Source organism: Giraffa tippelskirchi, chromosome 1 (assembly GCF_054371585.1).
Source record: "Giraffa tippelskirchi isolate mGirTip1 chromosome 1, T2T-mGirTip1v1.2.pri, whole genome shotgun sequence".
Taxonomy (NCBI): Eukaryota; Metazoa; Chordata; class Mammalia; order Artiodactyla; family Giraffidae; genus Giraffa; species Giraffa tippelskirchi.
Window position 1 is genome coordinate 67,488,599 of NC_137275.1, and position 19,623 is coordinate 67,508,221.

The 19,623-nt window shown below is 40.5% G+C and overlaps 1 protein-coding gene across 2 annotated transcripts in view; it reads left to right on the forward strand.

Annotated features, from left to right (window-relative positions):
- PPARGC1A (PPARG coactivator 1 alpha) overlaps window positions 1-19,623 on the forward strand; it is a 391,629-nt gene that overhangs the window by 64,219 nt on the left and 307,787 nt on the right. For both annotated transcript variants that reach the window (XM_081545341.1, XM_081545078.1), the window contains exon 2: window positions 8,008-8,173. In XM_081545341.1, the coding sequence (XP_081401467.1) occupies window positions 8,105-8,173 (69 nt within the window). In that variant the 5' untranslated portion in view covers window positions 8,008-8,104. The remainder of the gene's footprint in view (window positions 1-8,007; window positions 8,174-19,623) is intronic.

Consider the following 19,623-nt stretch of genomic DNA (forward strand, 5'->3'; position numbering starts at 1 on the left):
ACTAGGTTTTCCTAGTTTAATTTATTTTAGTTGGTAAAGATTATTCATCACTCATTTAATTCCAAGTTTATCTATTGATTCTTTTCTCTTCATTTGGTATTTTCTGACATTTTGTGGCACTCCGTATTGATTTATACAAAATCAGTCATCTAAATGTCCAGAGGAGGCGTCATTCACTTGTCACCAGCTGTTTTTCTGAGCTAATAAGTGGAATAGTCATGTATGTTGAGATTGTTGGGTGATTTAAGGGTGGAAGTCCTGCCAATGACACTTGGTGGATCATACTTATAAAAATCTTTCCAGAATCTGGAAAGTGCAGTTCTCCAGAGGTAGCACTAGTCAGTTTCTTCGTAGGGGGCTCAATTCTTCCCTGTAACATCGATCATTCTGTTCCTTAGCGACTCTATGCTCTAACTTAAGAAAAAATAAACAAAGCTTGCTATGCAAATTGACCTTACTATGCAAATTGATTCAAGATAAGCCTCTTTTTTTCCCTAAATTTAATGAATCAGCTTTGATAAAATGCAGATGGAGTCTGTCCATCTGGAGTGGGGCCTGAGATTCTGCATTTTCAACAAGCTCCTAGGTGATTCTGGTCTGTACACTTTGAGTAATCAGTCCTTAGCCCAAATTCCCATTCTATTTCTTCCTATTTTGAAGTTCTTGAACTGTATCTGAAGTTCCCCTTGCATTAGGATGTTAGTATTAGGAGTAAGTAAAGAGGGAAGAGGTGTGCCCCCACTCCCCTTTTCCCACCAGCTTACATTGTACAAAGGCAATGAGAAGCTAGGTGTATGTTACAAATCTGTAACCTAATTGGATAGTTTTTAATAATCCTCACAGAATCTGGTGGCTAGAAAAGTCAATTTTCATGAGCCTTTGAATGTGTATTTCTTAAAGTTACTCACTTCCTCTGTTTTAAGCCTTTCTCCTCAACTTCCTCTGTGCACCCCACACCCCCAACCCTCACCCCATTGTGATTCTTGCCTGGTTGTGAAGAGTCTTACTCTCTAAGCTGAAGTTAAAAATGACTTGTGACAAAGTGTTAGGAGATAAAGCTTTAGGTGACCCCCTCCTAGGAATATGTGTAATTTCAGAGCCAATGACATAAAAGTTTTTAAAATCAAGAGAAAAGTCCGGTGAAAATTTAACTCCAAGGTAGTCTACTGGAGGACCCTTTTTAGGGGGGAGTGAGGAGGAAGAGGAAATGATATTTCCAGCCTACCATATAGCCTATTTCTCATTCATTCATCCTACTCATAAGATCTACCTTCCCACTCTACTCATGAGTCCATTGGTTATTACTTCTGGGGGTTTATGACTTTCATATAGTTTTTAAAGTAATCTCTTTTAAGGAAGTATTCTGTAATTCATCTCTGCTGTGTGTACCATTTGCTAAGGCAACTCTCTGTGTCTCTGAGCTCTCTGGATGTTCAGGATCTCACTAAGTCAGGAACAGTATATAAACATATTGGAAGGGGAAATATTATTTTTATATTGAATTGGGAAGGATGATGTATGGAATGTCTTCACCTGGTCAAACTTAGATTTGATTCTTCTCGAATCAGTGACAGATTCATATGTAGAGAAAAATTGAGGTTCTCATCTGTATGTTGTTTTTCATTACATTATTTTGCTTCGGGCTCAAATGTATCAACGTAATTCAGACACTGTGGATGAAATCATCTGATTTCTGTCAATAAATGTCTACTAAATCCTTTCGATTATAGGCAGTTGGTATTATTACACAGTTATAGGAAGACACGGGAATGCTATGCAGTAATTAATTGGAGTCTACTTGGCTCAGATTTATACAGTGTTTGATGTTTATAGTTAGTGCTATGCTGTTTCTCGCTTATGTGATGTAAATAGATTTAGGTATTGAAATGGATTCTGTTTCTTGGTTTGTATATTTAAGTCTGTTACTTTCTATTTCTGTTCATTAGAAGTCAATTAAGAAAAGGTCTTTTCTGGCTTACCTTTTTTTAAATCATGGAAACTCTTACTCCATATGATTGAAAATGGTTGTTGACTGATTAATCACATAAGTTGATTAAGTTGGGGGATCATAAATCATGTACCTACACAAAAACTTGACTTTTGCTTAAAATCCATAAATGCACATTTATTTACCAGTGTTTTGCTGTGGAGGCAAGAACTTTTATCTATGTAGAGGTTCAGAGGGTGGAATTCTGGAGCTTTTTTTGTGTAAATTGTATTCCTAGAGGAACCTCTCAGATTCTATGTTCAATTTCTTTAAAATGAATTAAGAATTTTAAGGCAGTGACCAAGTAACCTGAGTAGAATCTGTGCAGATCCTGCCCCCACAACTGTAAAATTTTTAAAGCAACTTTTCTTTATTGGATCTTTCTAGAGCATTTGACTAGCTTCATGGGAGCAACAACTCCCTTTCCATGGAACTCATATTTTATAGCTCTACTATTTAATTACATTATGTAATTACATTAACAGGCACAACCGGTATAAATAGGATTGGGAACAAACACAAATGAATCTTGATAAACATACAACTCGGCCACATGAGAGCCAAAGTACATTGGTGCACAAGAGAATATTCTCCTAGCCATGGTATTTTATTGTCCACAGTCCTGTGGGTATCTCTGCAGTTCAGCTTAGATGTTTTATAGAGGGAATGATCAGCATTAATTATTCCAGTGAAACAGTGAACTGGAAACCAATGTTCTATTTTTTTTTCCTTTCCGAAATAAGACTACATTACCAAAGTTCATCCTTTTCAGATTTATCACTCTTATCACACCTGTTCTGTTTGTTTGTATTTGTTTTGTTTTTTGAGAGTTAATATACAGACACCTCTGGTTTGTGGACTTGATATAGTTTTTTGTGAAGAAAAGTTCTGTAGTAAACACCTTATTAGCTTCTAAAAAGAGAGAGACAAAACAGAAGTAAAAATTTATGGGAAAATGTCTTGGAAAATTTCATTGAGAATGGATTTAAAGTGAGAATGTATAATAAAATGGATGGTAGGAATTCATAAAAATTCTAGCCCAGGTGTTAAGTGATGGAGTGTATGAAATCCTATTGAGGGGTGAAAGACCACCAGTTTTCTTCCACACCTGGGAAGTGCTTAGTTTTGTACTTATTTTCATCAACATCCCTCTACTCTCCCCACCATAGATTTTCTTTTATTTTCCTCTGTAGACTAGATGTCTGTATCCCATAGAGCAGGTTAGAGTGCCAGATTCTGGCATAATAGAATTCTGTGGAATGCATGGCTTAAGTCAATTGGAAAACTTTTGTTTTTTCTAGTCCTTTGATTCTTAACATGACGTGTCAACCCATATTTATTCTAGAGGATAAGGAATTTTCTTTTAAATCAAGGGAGGACTGATTGATGCATTTTATATAGATGTTTCCTTTTTAAGTTTTTAATATAACTTTTCCTTAAGGAAAATGTTACAAATTCTAAAACTCTTTCTATTGCTTTTCAGTCTGTATAGTCTTAATAAGCTGCTTATTCTGAGGGAAAAAATAGTGACTTGCTAGCAATCCTTGGCTTGTAGATGCATCACCTCAGTCTCTGCCTTCATTTTCGCATGGTGTTCTGCTAGTGTGCATTTGTCTTTGTGTCGACATTTTCCCCTTTTCATAAGAAAGCCAGTCAGGTTGGATTAAGACCCACCTTAATCAGTTTGTTTTAGCTTAATTACCTATGCAAAGACCCCACATCCAAATAAGATCTCATTTCGAGGTTCTAGGAGTAGGATTCCATCCTATCTTTCTGAAAGGACACAATTCAACTCATAATATGGGGCATAGCTTTTAGCATTTGCATAAAGACTCTCCCAGTGGTGTCCCAAAGCAGGTTAGAATTTGTGTCTTGAAATGTTAGCATTGCAATTTGGCCAATGTGTAATCCATGCCTTCCTTATACCTTATTTTCATAGTCGAAACTTCCTTTAATGAAAATACTTACAACAAAATGAATTCTTTTTTGATTGCTTGATTTTAGAATCATGAATAAAAGCTATGCTATTTAATAAGCTCCTGTATTCCTGTGTGTTCTCATTATATTTACATTTTGAAGACGTGTACTTTACTTTATCAGTAGTGAATTCATACCAAGCTACATTTAGTATTTGAGGCTTCATTTTGCTTTCATTAATTTCTTTGCTAAATGATAAGTGGCATTAAAGTTACGCTATTCTGAGTTTTCTTTCTGAGACAGAGTGACACTGCATTATTGAACACTTTTACCCTTTCTTTTTAAAATTCATGTTTCTATATCATCTATGGAAATTGTCACACTTAATGCTACTATCTTATGAGCAGGAAAAACCCAGGCTGCAAAAGGAGGAGGAAATATTGGATTCCATGGGGTGTCGGTAGAACATACTGGCTTGTAATGGAATTTACTTAAAATAATATTGCAAACTTACCTGATGCATGTGATAATGCTCAAGAGAGAGTATTTAATTTGATTCTTGTAATAACTCTATGGTAAGGATAGTATGCATTGGTTAGGGTAGGCTAGGTTATGCTATGGGGACAAACAACCCCAGAAGTTTATTTCTTGTTCCCATAATGCCTGTTGTTGGTCCAGGTGACTCTCCAGGACAACTGCCCTTCATAAGCTGACTCAGCATTCTATCTGGTCTTCTCTGATGTTAAGGAACATCTTATCAACACACACAGTCCCTGCAGTAGGGGAAGAATTGGCTGGAAGCCAAAGGCTGATGATTAAACTCTCCCTTGGGAAGGACAACCATCACTTTTCTTACATGTTCTTGGCCAAAACATGACATGTAGTTATGACTGATTTTAGGGGGTTTAAGGAAATGCAATCTTGCTGTGTGCCTGGGACAAATGGGAATCAGATATTGATAAACAATAGCAAGCTTGAGATAATAATACCTCTCTTTTACAGACATGGAAACTAGGGTTCAGAAGTGTTGGGTGACCTGCCCAGGTAATAGAACCAGGTAACAATGGGGCTGTTCCTCACACCTTGGTCTGACTCCAAAGAATATGCTCAACCACTTTGTATCCCACCTTCCATAAGAACTAATTCAATTACCCTGAAATGAACATACCCTGATGTGATTCAAATGGTAAAACTGATTGCCCCCAGTTTTCCAGGTGGAGTCCCGTTGATGGAATTTGGAGGAAAAGAGGGAAGAGCTAGGTGATCTGTGAGACTGCCATTGAGTCTAGTCTTTGGGGAAAATTTCTGGGCCTTTTCTCCTCTGGCTGTTCTCTCTTACCTTTCAGGGTAACCTCCGAAGAAGCACCCACGTATTCTTAATAAATGAGAGGAGCTGAGCAAGTAAAGATCTTGCTTTTGTCTGTTTTGTTAGAGGTGAAGTGGAAGGTATAGTCTTGTAATTATTAAAAGAATAATGTTACCGAGTCCAAGATCATACTGCTCACCACACAACAGGCCAGTAATCAAGAGATGAGTTGTTGGGACAAGGAATAACTACTATATTCTGCAAGCCAGCAGACTCAGGAGATGTTGGCCTCATGCCCAAAGAACCATCTTGCCTGAGTTAGAATTCAGCCTTCTTTTATGTTAAAAGGGGCGGGAGTAAAGTCAAACCCTCCCTGATTCCCATCAGCCTCTGGAGGGTATATAATATTAATTTCTTCCTCTCTCAATCATCCACAGGTAGACCTGATGAGAATGTTTCTTGTGAGCTAAACAAAGGTATTTTAGCTTAATGCTCATTACGGGAAGCAGGGTTCCCAGATATGGGCTATTATGTATAATTTAATCTTATAGGCAACATCCCTTTAGCGATTAACTTGTGATAGAATACAAAAGGTTCTTCCCTATTATAATAATAATGGCAAGTTAGGACTGTATGGCAATTTATAGCCTATATAAATTGGCTATATTTAATTGTTCATATATAATCTGAAGATGAGAGCAAAGCTCAGTGTACTAATTAACTGTGACACCATATCAGCGAGATGTGATTGTCAAAATAGCCAATGGGACCTGGGACTGCATCAGTGAAAGGGACTGACTAGTGCAAAGCAGGGGTGGAGAAGGCAGGCCTTGGTAGCTGGGCTACCCCCTGGCCCAGAACCCAGGCAAATATCTTTGTCTCTCTTGGACTTTTCATCTATAAATCAGCAGCAAAAGATGACATCATAGTATGCTCATAAAGGATGCATGATGTAAAGTTAATAAAATACTTGCAGTACCGAGTATGTAGGTCTATGCTCAGTAAATGCTGGCTGCTCTTATTATTATGGTGGTTGTTAGCATGCGGATTTTAAAAATAAGGCATGTGATTGTTAGTCTGTATGTGCAATGGTAGATTATAGCAGGATATTGCAATTGTTTCTGAAGTATTGGAATCACTACCACTAGAAACAGTCGAATATATATTTGAGGCCGACATCAAGGATGGAGAAATTACTGAAACCAAATTCCATGGTTTGCTGAAGAAACCTCCAAGTTCTAATGTGAAAGAGACACTTCAGCAGAGGCTTAAGGGCATGGGCTGCTACTGTCTTTGGCTCTCTGAAGGGTTGTCCTACAGAATAGGTTTTAGTATTCTTCATGGAATGAAGAAGTACAGCCATGGAAGTACAATGAAGTACATCTAATGAAGCTCAGCCATGGCAGGTGCGGGGAGAAGGATATCAATTCATTGTGCGACAAAACAATCAACCATGGAACAAGATTGTCTTGGGAGGTAGTGAGTTTACCATTGTTGGTGGTAAGAAACTGTTCACATGGGTATTGGCAGGATCTTGGGGATTCAGGCATCAGCCAATTGATGTTTAGAGAAACTTTAAATGATACTCTGAGTTTTGTGATTCTAGTCCTGGGTCCTCAGTAGAATCATCCAGTGGGATTAAAAAATGTAACAGTGTGTTAGGACCCACACTAGACCAGTTAAATCAGAATCTCTAGGGATAAGGCTCCTGTAACAGTATTTTCACAATCTTCCCAGTTGGGTCTATTGTGCAGCCATATTTGATAACTATTGTTTTTATGGGAAAAAGTAGGTACTGTTGGCAGTAACACCAGCTGCCTATCTTAAAACTATAGGTGATCAATTCTGAACAGCAGGAGACAGTATCATTCTATGTGAGAAATAGTAACAACACAGGGCAGAGTTGGGTTGGATTTGGCTTCACTGAGCCCCTAATATTGAGGAAAAGTGAAAGCATTATTTGCTCAGTCGCATCTGACTCTTTGCGACCCCATGGACTGTAGCCTGCCAGGCTTCTCTGTCCATGGGATTTTCCAGGCAAGAACACTGGAGTAGGTTGCCATTACCTTCTTCAAGGAATCTTTGCGACCCAGGGTTTGAACCTGGGTCTCCCACATTGCAGGCAGACTCTTTTACCATCTGAGCCACCAGAGTCCATCCCAACTGAAGCCTCTGGCCATTTTAGCTAATGGTTTGCATAAAGGCCCATGAGGTCAGTTTAAATGCTTGTCATAGAACTTCCTAGAGGGGGAAGATGAGGGACTATAGATGCTCAGGATTCAACTACAGGAATGAGTCTATTTTCTCCCAAAGGAACTTGCTATTATGCATGTTTACTGGCTGCTGAGTGATTCATGCTGTGTTGGGGGAGATGTGCTCAAATGAAATGTGTTGCTTCTATGTAAAGTAGCTTATTTCTTTCAGGATACTCCAACCCACTGATGCAACCCTGCAGAACAATGCAAATTCTGCTATGTGCGTGTGTGTGTGTGTGTGTGGGGGGGGGGGGGATGAGAGAAAGACAAGAGTGCACATAGAGATGCATATTTCTAGGTCATGGAGCATGCCTTCACACTTCCCTCCTCTGACCTTTATGCCAGAAGCATAAGAATGACCCATTGTCCACTGGCCCTGGAGCTTGGTTGTTCCTAATCTCTGGACGCTCAGTGGCTGAGCTGGCCTCCTGCCTGGCCAGTTGGCAGCTGTCAGGGTAGCCCCATGTATCCCAAATTTGTTCCCACGTGGCTTCTTCCTGCCTGATCCCTCATCCTCTGGCATGGCATTTTCTCCATGACAGTCTGCCCCTGAACTGCCCTCGCTGCTGCTTTGGTAAAGGCTTGCAACGAAAGAGTAACAGCCACTGGCGAATCCAGTTTGTGCAAGCAGCATCAGCAATGGATGAGACCTCCCCTAGACTGGAAGAAGACTGGAAAAAAGGACTTCAGCGAGAAGCGAGCTGGCAGGTAAGTGATGTCGTCAGCTCCAGACAGCCCCAGATCACTCTCTCATCTCTTTCAGCCCAAGTCTGGGTAATTCACATCAGTCTGTTTGCACAAATGCGTTATCTCTAGGCATATCTCTTTGGGAAAAGTCATCATTAGTTTCCATTTCTTTGTAAACCATGCAAATAAGATTCCAAATGAATTTCCTCTAGATTCTTGAGCAAGCTAATAGAGTTTTACAAATCTATAGATGTTGCTAAATTTATACTTTCTTAATAAAAGCCCTTGAATTAACAAGTTGCAGGTGTATATCAAAGGAAGCATGAAGATTTGGTTTGTGTGAGTACAAGTTCATTGCAATATAAAAATTTAATACAACACCTGTCACCACACTTACTTTATAGTGTTATAGTAGCTTAGAATAAGGGGCTTGGTTTTAACCTATTTTAATGAGGTGACCATTCTTTTAATGTGGCTTGTGCGCCTTTCTTATTTATGCTGAACTCATAATAGGTAGAAGCTCTGTGGTGTGCAGAAAGTTCAAGCTAAAGGATTCATTTTGGTGTAGAGGCAGTTTTCATTAAAATATGCAAAGCAGTAATGTTTATACATTACAATACCTATTTCAAATTAGCAAAATTATATGCTCCTGTCTCGTAAGCTGCCAACTGAAATCCCTTCCTAAATCCTGTTGAATGGCTTTGATTACTCTTCTTCACATTACACATTACACACCTCTAATGCATATTTTTACGCATCCACTCCATTGCCATTTAATTAGACAACAATATTGAAGAGCGATGCCAGAGCTTTTTTTCTAATGCTGCTGCTTTATGGAAAAAGAACACTTCCGTGCATGAAGCATTTCTTATGGGTGGTGTTGAATAAAGTGCAACTGTGATTTTCCATTTTGTCTGTAGCAGACAGTTTCTTACAAAAGTGGTGATTCAGGATGAGTTGATTCTCAACATCAATTTTTAAAAATAATTCTCCCTTTTTATAAAAAGAGAAAATTTTTGTACGAGTCTCCTTTGCAATAGAAATTTCTGTGAAATGTAGTACTGATATTGACAGGTTATGTTCTGTTCTAAGCTATGTGATGTTCAGGAAGGAGTTTCAGAAAAAACCTCCTCCAGACTGTCATGAAATTGGAGTCCTTCCACTTTGAGTGGGTGTGTTATTTAGGAAGCAGGAAGGCATACAAATAAATCTTTGTGGGCTACTTTGAGAATGTCATGTGGTTGGTCCCCAGGGGGTCTAAAGAAATATTCAGATATTTTATGGTACGTTGATGTGACTTTTGGATTTTTGTCTTTTGTTTATGTGTTTTCCTTTAAAGAGCTGGCATCTATAGTCTTCAAAGGGGGATGAAGGGAGGAAGTATGTGAGGAGATGACTCAGAGATCTCTGTGGACACAATATTTAAACCAGGAACATGAAGTTCAAATGTTTATGTAAGAAAGCATGTGTCCTATCAATGGTCCTATCCCATGAACCTTTAGCTTAGTCAAAGGCAGATGACAAGAATGTTCGCTATGCTCATTACCTACAAAGATGTGATCCTGTACGAGTTGACCATTGTCATTTCCACTATGGTAATCGAAGCTCTCCCTATAGATATTGGAGGTCATGGTTATGAGAAGGGCATCCCAGGCTTCCTTTGGCGTCTCTGTCTGTTGACCATGCATGGCATTGTATATCATGGTGCATTAGCCCCTGCTTCACTGCTTCTGGAACTCTACCCACAGTGATGTCTGCCTGCTGCCCACATTGTCCAGCCATCTGTATTGCCATGCTGGGTCCCCAAGCATGGAGTCACACCGCTTCAGCTAACACTCAAGCTGACCCTAAAGGAGGAAATGGAATCAGATGGCATTAGATGTAAGACTTTCGTCCAGAGAGTGACTTCTTTTGGTCATTCATGGTAGTGATGGAGCTGAAGACGTTTTACAAACAAATTGTGATTGATCCTGAAGCTTCAGTTTAGCTTTTAATTCTGCATTTCTTATTGAAACTGATTCAGTACTTTTTTACCTAACTATTATTTACCAATCACACTGCCAGGTATGTGTATGTGTGCTCTTTCCTAAGGAACCTAGCTGCTGCTGCTGCTGCTAAGTCGCTTTAGTCATGTCCGACTCTGTGCGACCCCATAGACGGCAGCCCATCAGGCTCCGCCGTCCCTGGGATTCTCCAGGCAAGAATACTGGAGTGGATTGCCATTTCCTTCTCCAGTGCATGAAAGGGAAAAGTGAAAGTGAAGTCGCTCAGTCGTGTCCGACTCTTAGCGACCCCATGGACTGTAGCCTACCAGGCTCCTCCGTCCATGGGATTTTCTAGGCAAGAGTACTGGAGTGGGGTGCCATTGCCTTCTCCGAGGAACCTAGCAGGTAGACATAATTACCCTCCTTCTACAGACAAAGAAATTAAGACATAAGGAAGTTACATGACCTGTCCAAAGCCATCTAGTATTCAAGTCCAGTCCTGTTTGACTCCAGTGCCTGTGCTCTTTCCACTGCGCTGTGCCATCTGAATTGAATTTTATCTCATTTTTTATCTCATGGAATAATAGCTTATGAGCAGCTGTGACGTGGGCAGGCAGGAAGAAAGAGGAAGGAAGGGAAAAAGCATGACGATCTTCTAATGGAATAATCAGCCTCTGAATCATTAAGACTTTAATAAAATGTTTTCAATAGTTTATTTTTTTAACCCTTACTGTCTACCAGGCCCTAAGCTACGTTTCTAATTCTGACAAGTATGCTAACAGACAGATATTACTTATTCCTATGACACAGATGGGGAAAATGAGGCTCAGCAGAGTTAGGGAACATGCTCAGGGTCTCAGAGCTACTTGAAATAATGAAAAGGGATGTGGTCCAACTTGGACTAGCCCCAAAGCCTGGACTCTTGTTAAGGCTGCCTCTCAGAATGTATTTCCAAATTATATTTTGATCAAAAATATTTTACTATCTCATCTCACAATGATGTGATGGGGTTTGGTCCTTGAGAAGTCCCCTGATGGCTTTTTTTTTTTCCAATAAATTAAAAGTTGGGCAAAAATGCCTTGCTCACTCATTTATTCAGAATGTATTTTAATTGCATGCTTTTTGCATTACATAAACCAGCTTACCCAACAAACTTGAAAATGAACTAGATGCAACTTCTCAAATCAACTGTAAATCTAAAAATCCATTTAAGTCTACAGCCTGTCCTGGAATACCAAGAGTAGCTGTGCCAGAGTTACGACTCCTGACACTTATAGCCCACTTCAACTCTGGGAGAAGTTGTGAAACAAGATGATAGGGGCTTAGTTCATCAGGTAACCATCGGATGATTGGCAAATTTACTTAAGCATCTTTGCTTCTTCAGTTGTGAACCAAGGTATTACAATTGAGTGGGACATTGTAAAGAGGATGGGGGGAGGCACAGATGCTTCTTTGCTGGACAATAGTCTGTTGAAAGATACTATGGAGGGACAAATGGCTCATTTCTCATGATAATGTTTTCTCTTGGGGTGGTCCCCTTTAAAACAACCAATGTAATAGTGGTCTAGCAGTTGTGACCTCCTCTCTCAGTGTTGTCCACAAAGGTCTCCTCAACAGGAAAATGACTTCCTCAAGGACAGAGATGCATTTTGTTTGTCTCTGTGCCTCTGCCTTTAGCACAGAACCTGGCACACACTCAACCCTGATGATGTTCACCTAACTGAAGGGAACTGCAAATTTGATTCAAAAGAAAGCTAAAATGTAATGTGGCCCCAAGGCCCTGATTTTACACTTGAAGAACCAAAGCTGAGGAAGGCTGACTGCCCTGAGTTCTACTGCTGGTTAGTGAGGAGCGAGGATGGAGATCTCCTTGTTTAGCTTTCTTCCTTTTTCCTGGATGACTTTTCTATAAACTTCCAATGCCTCACCTTTCCCCTATGTAGAACTGGAATAGAATATATTATCTGTGTCTGTTTAGATACCTGTATTTATCATGGTACCTCTATCTGACAGGAACAATGGCATAAAGGTTAAGAACATGGGATCTAGACCCAGTCTTCTGGATTCTAACCTTGGTGTCATCAATTTCTAACTATGCCACACTGGTAATGTTTCTAACCTCTCTATACTTTAGTTTCCTCACCTATAGAATAGAGATAATTATCCCAGCTACGTTGTAAGAATGTTGTGAGTATTAAATGAGTCCATTTATGAAAAGTCCTTAGAATAATTCTTTAATTAATACTGTTTAGTGCCCCCATAGTGTGCACTATGGGGCTTCCCTGGTGGCTCAGTAGTAAAGAATCCACCTGAAATGCAGTAGCCAGAGGAGACATGGGTTCGATCCCTGGGTCAGGAAGATACCCTGGAGGAGGGCATGGCAATCCACTCCAGAATTCTTGTCTGGAGAATCTCCATGGACAGAGGAGCCTGGCAGGCTACAAAGGTCACAAAGAGTCGGACATGACTGAAGTGACTTGGCATGCACGCCCACGTGCACACACACAGTGTGCACTGTGTTAGGTGCTCTCTCTTATCTATTTAATGAGATCAACCATTCCAAGGTTTTTTTGAATAGGTACTGTGTGTAAAGCACATCTACACTTAAGTGAATGAGACAGTGTCTGGAGACATTGCCTTTGAACTTGGGGTCATGGTGGGAAGAGCACAGCAGGTTGTTACGATTAGAGGACAGCCACAAAGTGCTCTGTGTGTCACAGAAGCACCGAGGAGTCGTCTCCAACGTCTATGGGGTCCCATGGAGGCAGTGATGTTGGCGCTAATTAAACCAAGAGAAGGACATAAGCCAGGCAAAGAATGTGGAAGAGTATTAAGGCCAAAGGAGAACTTATCAGAGGCAGGAGGAGCCAGTTGTGTTTTGGTGCTGGCCTTTCAAGGTGAGGCAGGAGTGATGCAGGTGAGTCTGAAGGGGAGAAAGGAGAAAGTTCCTGCATGGTCAGACCAAACATCTTCAAACAGCAGTGGAGAGTCGTCGAAGGGCTTTAAACAGAGCCATGAGATAGGGCTCAATATTTTTTTAGAGACATCATTCTAGCTTCAATGTGGAAGATAAATTAGACTATAACAAGATTGGAGGCCAGAAAACCAGTTAAGAAGCTGTTTCACCACTTTAATTGAGGATTGGCAGGACCGTGGAAATAAGATGGAGATGGAAGGGTAGATTTGGAAATATCTAGACGACGCGGGCCCCTGGATTTGGTGATTGATTCAGAGAATGGGTGTGTGGAGAATCAAATGAATCTTCAGGGTGGCTAAGTGGATATAAGTGACATCATCTGAACAGAGATTGCCAGAAAAGAAGATGGTCTGTGGGCTCATGATGGGGGTGGATAATAACTAACACAATACTGGAGGAGAGTTATAAGAAATATGAAAAATATAGTATTTTATACTAGACGATGAACAAAACCCCAGGAGGACTCAGAAAACCTAGGAAAGGTAATAATATCAAATACTGAACAATGACCGAGAGCTTACTTTGTGCCAAGAACTGTTTTAAATATTTGTCATTTATTAACTCATCGAATCTTCACCATCATGGTATTAGAGATATGAGTTTCATCTTCATTGTGCAGATGAGGAAGTGTTGGAGAGGTTAAGATCACTTAACTAGTCCATGGAACCTAGGCCGAAGCAGCCTGGATCCAGAGCTTGAAAGCTCCTTAGGATTGTGTCTATTTGCATGGAGCTAGGTGGCCATGGAGCTAGGTCTTCCCAGGTGGTGCCAGTGGTAAAGAACCCACCTGCCAATACAGGAGATATAAGAGATGCAGGTTCCATCTCTGGGTCTGGAAGATCCCCTGGAAGAGGAAATGGCAACCCACTCCAGTATTCTTGCTTGGAGAATCCCATGAACAGAGGAGCCTGGTGGGGTACAGTCCATGTGGTTGCCAAGAGTTGGACATGACTGAAGTGACTTAGCACAACACAGAGGCCCAGGGGTGAGTTCACAGAGGAGATGACACTGGAGCCAGGTTTTTAAGAAGGAGTGCAGTCTGCAAGCAGGGAAACCTTGAGTTAGAATCTGGGCTTTACTGATTTACTGATGATGGTTATGCTCTACTTGGGGCAGAGAGAACAGATTCTTGTATGAGTTCAGTGGGTCTCCTAAGGCTGTCAGACTGAGTTTCTCAAGGTGAGATAGGCTCCCCAAAGAGGCTGCATGTGATAAATGAGGCCTCTAGCAAGGCTGCCTCAGTGTTGAGCAGGCTGTGATGTATGAGAGATAGTGGACCTGGAAACTAGAGGACTTAGATGTGTGACCTTAGGCAAGTCCCTGTTCTCTCCAAATGGTTTCTTGTTACTCTCTACCTTTCTTTCCAATACTGTTGCCATTTTCTGTTTCAGTTTCTGTGTGGAAATGAAAAAGAAGTATGTGTGAGGTTGTTTCCTGCTCTCAGGAAAGGATTCATTTCTTCATGTTTGGTACACCTTGCATTGGAATTGATGGAAGAGTGGGTCATATTTTGAGTTTACTCAATATTTAGAGAATTCTGCTTTAAGATACTAATGTCACCTATCAAATGAGCAAATTGTAATGATGGTTTAAAGTCAGCACCTGAGGGTATAGGCTGACCAGTTCTATCTTTATGTCAAAGGTATGATGGACCTACCCTGGAGAAGGAAATGACAACCCACTCTAGTATTCTTGCCTGGGAAAATCCCATGGACAGTGGAACCTGGTGGGTTACAGTCCATACAGTCGCAAAGAGTTGGACATGACTGAGCAACTAAGCACACAGCACATGATGGACCTAGCAAGAAATGGCTTGGATGTAGAAACTGTAAGAGTGTAGATTTCTCAGAAAATAAGTTCCTTTTTTCTTCCCTTGTTAGATTTCTGGCATGTCTGGTATGTTTGAGAAGACCCCCTTTTTTTTTTTTGCTGGTTATAACTTGTTGTTGCTTTTCAAATTATTTGGGACTCATTCATTCATTTGGTCCAGGAACGTACGTGTTTGATGTATTTCTTGAATTCAAATGTCATCAATTTATAAGGCTAAAAGAGACCTTGGGATGACATGTCATTGTTTGTTTTCACCCCCATGTTCTTCACTCTGAGCAGAAGCTAGTCCAAAAAGCTGAAGACAGATGACCTTCTATAGCTGCTCTCCATAACTCATCCCTGGGTCTAACAAATGATTCTTAGGTTAAGGAAATTCTTCCTTGTGGTGGATTTAAACCTTACATAACCGTTGCAGCTCAGGACCAGTCCTTCTCCTTCCTCCTCCCTGGAGGAGGAGAAAAACAATTCAGTCACTGTCCTCAGGAATCAGCCTTTCTGGCCTTGAGGATCATTATGAAAGCAGCCTTCAGCTTCTACTTCTCACGGCTAAGCAACTTAAATCCTTAGGCATAATTCTTCATTTCCATCTTCTTAAGTTTCTCTGAAGCTTCTCCAGATCTGCTCATTACCTTAACTTCTGTAGTCTAGAACTTTTCAAGAGGATCTAGCCAGGGCTAACCAGTAGTAGCCATCTGCTCATTTATTTAATCAGCGAATGCACATTTACTGAGCTCCACATTTTAAATACTAGACCCCTGGGCAAAGTCCTGAGGTGGCAAAGATAAGTAAAAATAGCATAAGGCAGCACTAAGAGGTTGGCTCATATCATGGATCACTACTTACTAGCTGTATGATCTTGAACACATTACTTAACCTCTCTGTCTCAGTTCCTTCGTGGGCAAAATGAGATAATGATAGTATCTATCTCATTGGGTTGTTGTGAGAATTAAATGGATAAATACATGTAATGCACTTAGAACAGTGGTCACTGCATAGTTCTGGTCATGTAACTCTTTGCTAAAGAAAATAATGATGAAATAAGATGTAGATCCTGCCCTCTAATTGAACCCACTCTACTCAGAAGGATGAACAAATAAATCAACAGTTAATGACAGTTCAGTACGTCCCATGCTCTGAGAGCAGTCTGAACATGTGGGATGGAAGTTCAGAGGAGCAAGAGGAATCATGTCCCAGGGCATCAGAAATGACTTCATGGTTCACAGAAAGTGGACTGTTGGATGCACGTCTTAAATTCACATATCGTTGATGTGAAAGGCAGGGAGAAACCTTGGACAGACATTTTCTTGTTCATTTTTACTGTGCAGATGACGGAGTTACCTCAAAGTAAGGGCTTTCTAGGTGGTGAAGAGGGTTAAAAGGTATCCTAGTCATAGGGAAGCTTGTGAATAAACAACTAGAAGAACAGGCATTTGGCGTGTGTTGAGAAGATGGCAGGTGGCTTGTTGTGTCAGGGGGTGTTATGAGCAGTGAGGCTGGAGGAGGCCTTAGGTTGTGAATGAAGCCATTTCCTTAACCTAATCCACGCTCATGGGGGTTTTATTTAAAAAGTCACAGCGTTTGAGATCTCTCTTCTAGGAGTTTTCTTACACTGTCTTGGGTCGGAGTTATGCATCAATCTCTGGAGGCCAGAATCTGAATCCTATTCATTGTCCTGTTTCTCTCAGGGCTTAGCATAGTACCAGGCATGAGGCACGCTTAAGTCATGTGTATTGAAATAAAGTTTGCTGTGTATAGCAAGTGCCCTCATCTGCTTGTTCTAGGACAGCCAATTGTGCTTATGCATGGATGAACCCATGCTAATAAATGAATCCAGGGATTTTACAGTTTTCAAATTTGACTCAATTTTGAGCATCTCTTGGGAAGGGAACAGTTTTGTGTAAAACCCAAAAAACCAATATGAGAAACAAATTCTCCCTGTGCTGTCTTTGCCTTTTACATTTGACTTCCTGTGTTTCTGTGTGCTCTATCCATGGCTGATTATTCTGATGGGGACCCAGAGAACACTGAGTTTAAGATTTAAGACTTAGACTCTTTCCATTTGGAACTCTTTCATGAGCACTGGCTCACATCGCTTACAATCCATGCTGACACTGGCTACAGAAAACTCGAGATGTGAAGGGCAGATCTTAAAAGAAGGCAGCTCTGGACTCTCTAAAGAGACAAATATGTTTTACATCAAGTTCCCTGGTTTAAAAAAAAATGTCAAAAGAAGTGAGAAATACTCAAGTTGTAGTAGCTGGGTGAATGCAGTGATTCTCACTTAGGGCACAAGAGCTGCAATTTTCTATCTAATTCACCCCTCAATCATTCCATGACCACTGTCTCAAGCTCAATTTAAGCTCAGTCCCCAGTACACAGAGCCACTGCACAGTATATAAAGAAATGACTGGCCAAAGGGGATGAGGGGAAGACGGTGCCATGTGGTGACCAAAGCTTGAGTTACCAAGTAGTTCTGGGGTCACACAGCATCTTTCCCCAGCGCCTCAGAGTCCATGTAAAATAGGTTATTTCTTCTTTAGCCTTTAAATGGTAATTATCTCTGCCTGATAGGCTAATCTGCTCAGACATAGCCTGATGCTACTGTTCAGATCCTCACCACACATATATTGGGGAAACAGACAAATTTACTGGAGACTTGAGAGGGTAGTGCCTGGATGGAAAGTTTGCTGCCTCCCGGGCTTTGAATTGAAATGAAACTGGGCTGGTGCTCTGCAGAACTCTATTACTGCTGATGACTGTTTGTCTTTTTCAGAGGAGTTCGGGTGAGCAATAAATATGACTGCTCTATAGGGAGCGCGTCCTGGAAACTGTTGAATCTTTCTTTACACGTGTCAAGTGTGTTTCAGTTTTCAGAAGCACATATCCATTTATACTCCATTTTCAATCTCATAGAAGCTCTATGAAGGAAACAGCAACCGTGTTATTATTACCAATCATCAAATGCATAAACTGAGGGCTGACGGGTTAAGAGCCTCGCCCAGCGGGGCCAGGACGAGGACTTGAGTCTGAAGGGCAGTGCTGCGCTTGTGCAGGCAGATCCCGCTTTCTCTCTGTTCACTAGCCAAGAGTGAGTTTTTGGGAAGCTTATAAAAAATTTGTGTTCTTTAATGAATACTTAATTAGCTTCAATCAGTTGTCCCCTTCCTTGAAAAGGGTGATATTTAAAACTAAAAACTTCTCTGTAGTCATTTCTGAGAAAGCACTCCCCTCCCCAAGACTAACAATGAAAATGTCCAGTGAAAAAGCAAGATGTTCGCATTTCTCCATGCCATACCTCACGCTTCAGGCAAGGGCTTCTTGCAATGGTGAGAGTCCAGCCAGGCTACTACACAGTCAGTAATCTGGGGATGTGCTGCAGAAATACATAATTTTTTGTAGCACCATAAATACTTTTGAGTATTGCTAGATTCTTTTTTTCTTTCCTTTCACATTGGAAAAGGAAGTCCACTGTCTCCCACAACCCAGCTTCTTGCCAACATATGACTTGAATAGCATCAGTTCAGTTTAGTTGCTCAGTTGTGTCCAGCTGTTTGCGACCCCATGGATTGCAGCATGCCAGGCTTCCCTATCCATTGCCAACTCCCAGAGTTACTCAAACTCATGTCCATCGAGTCGGTGAAGCCATCCAACCAGCTCATCCTCTGTCGTCCCCTTCTCCTCCTGCCTTCAATCTTTCCCAGCATCAGGGTCTTTTCTAATGAGTCAGTTCTTTGCATCAGGTGGCCAAATATTGGAGTTTCAGTTTCAGCATCAGTCCTTCCAATGAATATTCAGGACTGATTTCCTTTAGGATTGACTGGATGGATCTCCTGTCAGTCCAAGGGACTCTCAAGAGTCTTCTCCAACACCACAGTTCAAAAGCATCAATTGTTCAGTGCTGAGCTTTCTTTATAGTCCAACTCTCACATCCATACATGACCCCTGGAAAAACCACAGCTTTGACTAGACTAGACTTTGAATAGCATGAATCACCTCAATCCCAACTTTTACATGAATCGAAGTTTCAGTGACACAAAGAGTTGAGCTGTTGAGAGCAGATATTTTCTTTAGAAATTTATGGAAACTGAAATGGCCAAGAGGTCACAAAGTATAGCTTTTGTTATTTTTGTGGGAATAACAATAAACTCTTAGATGCCTTGGCCTTTGAAATATACTATTTTCGTTAGTAATTGGTTTTGGGGTTTACACCTAACTTGAGGAACTATGGTTGCATGTTTCTTGCATTGTTATTGTACTTTTTATGTCTGTTTCATCTGTCTATAATGAATCCACTCCTTTGTCCCAACTCCTTTCTCAACCAAAAATTTTTCAAAAAATCTCCTAGTCATCCTTAAAAACTCCTATCACCAACTAGTATTTGAAGTTCTGGGCTGTAATATTAGTTGTATTGCAAGCATAAGTTCTGAAGTCAAACCAATGTAAAGCTAGATTATGTTTTGCCATTGACTAGTTGAATAACTTTGGATATATTTCTGCTTTAAAGTTTTAGATTCATTACCTTTAAAATGAGATTACAGTAGTAACTTTATTCTGAGATGATTATGAAGATTAAAGGAAATAATATACTCATATCCTTTGGCAAAGTGACTAGCATGTAGAAAACACTCAGTAAAAGCCAGCAATTATTATTCCCATTGTAAAGGGTTTCCATTAAGACC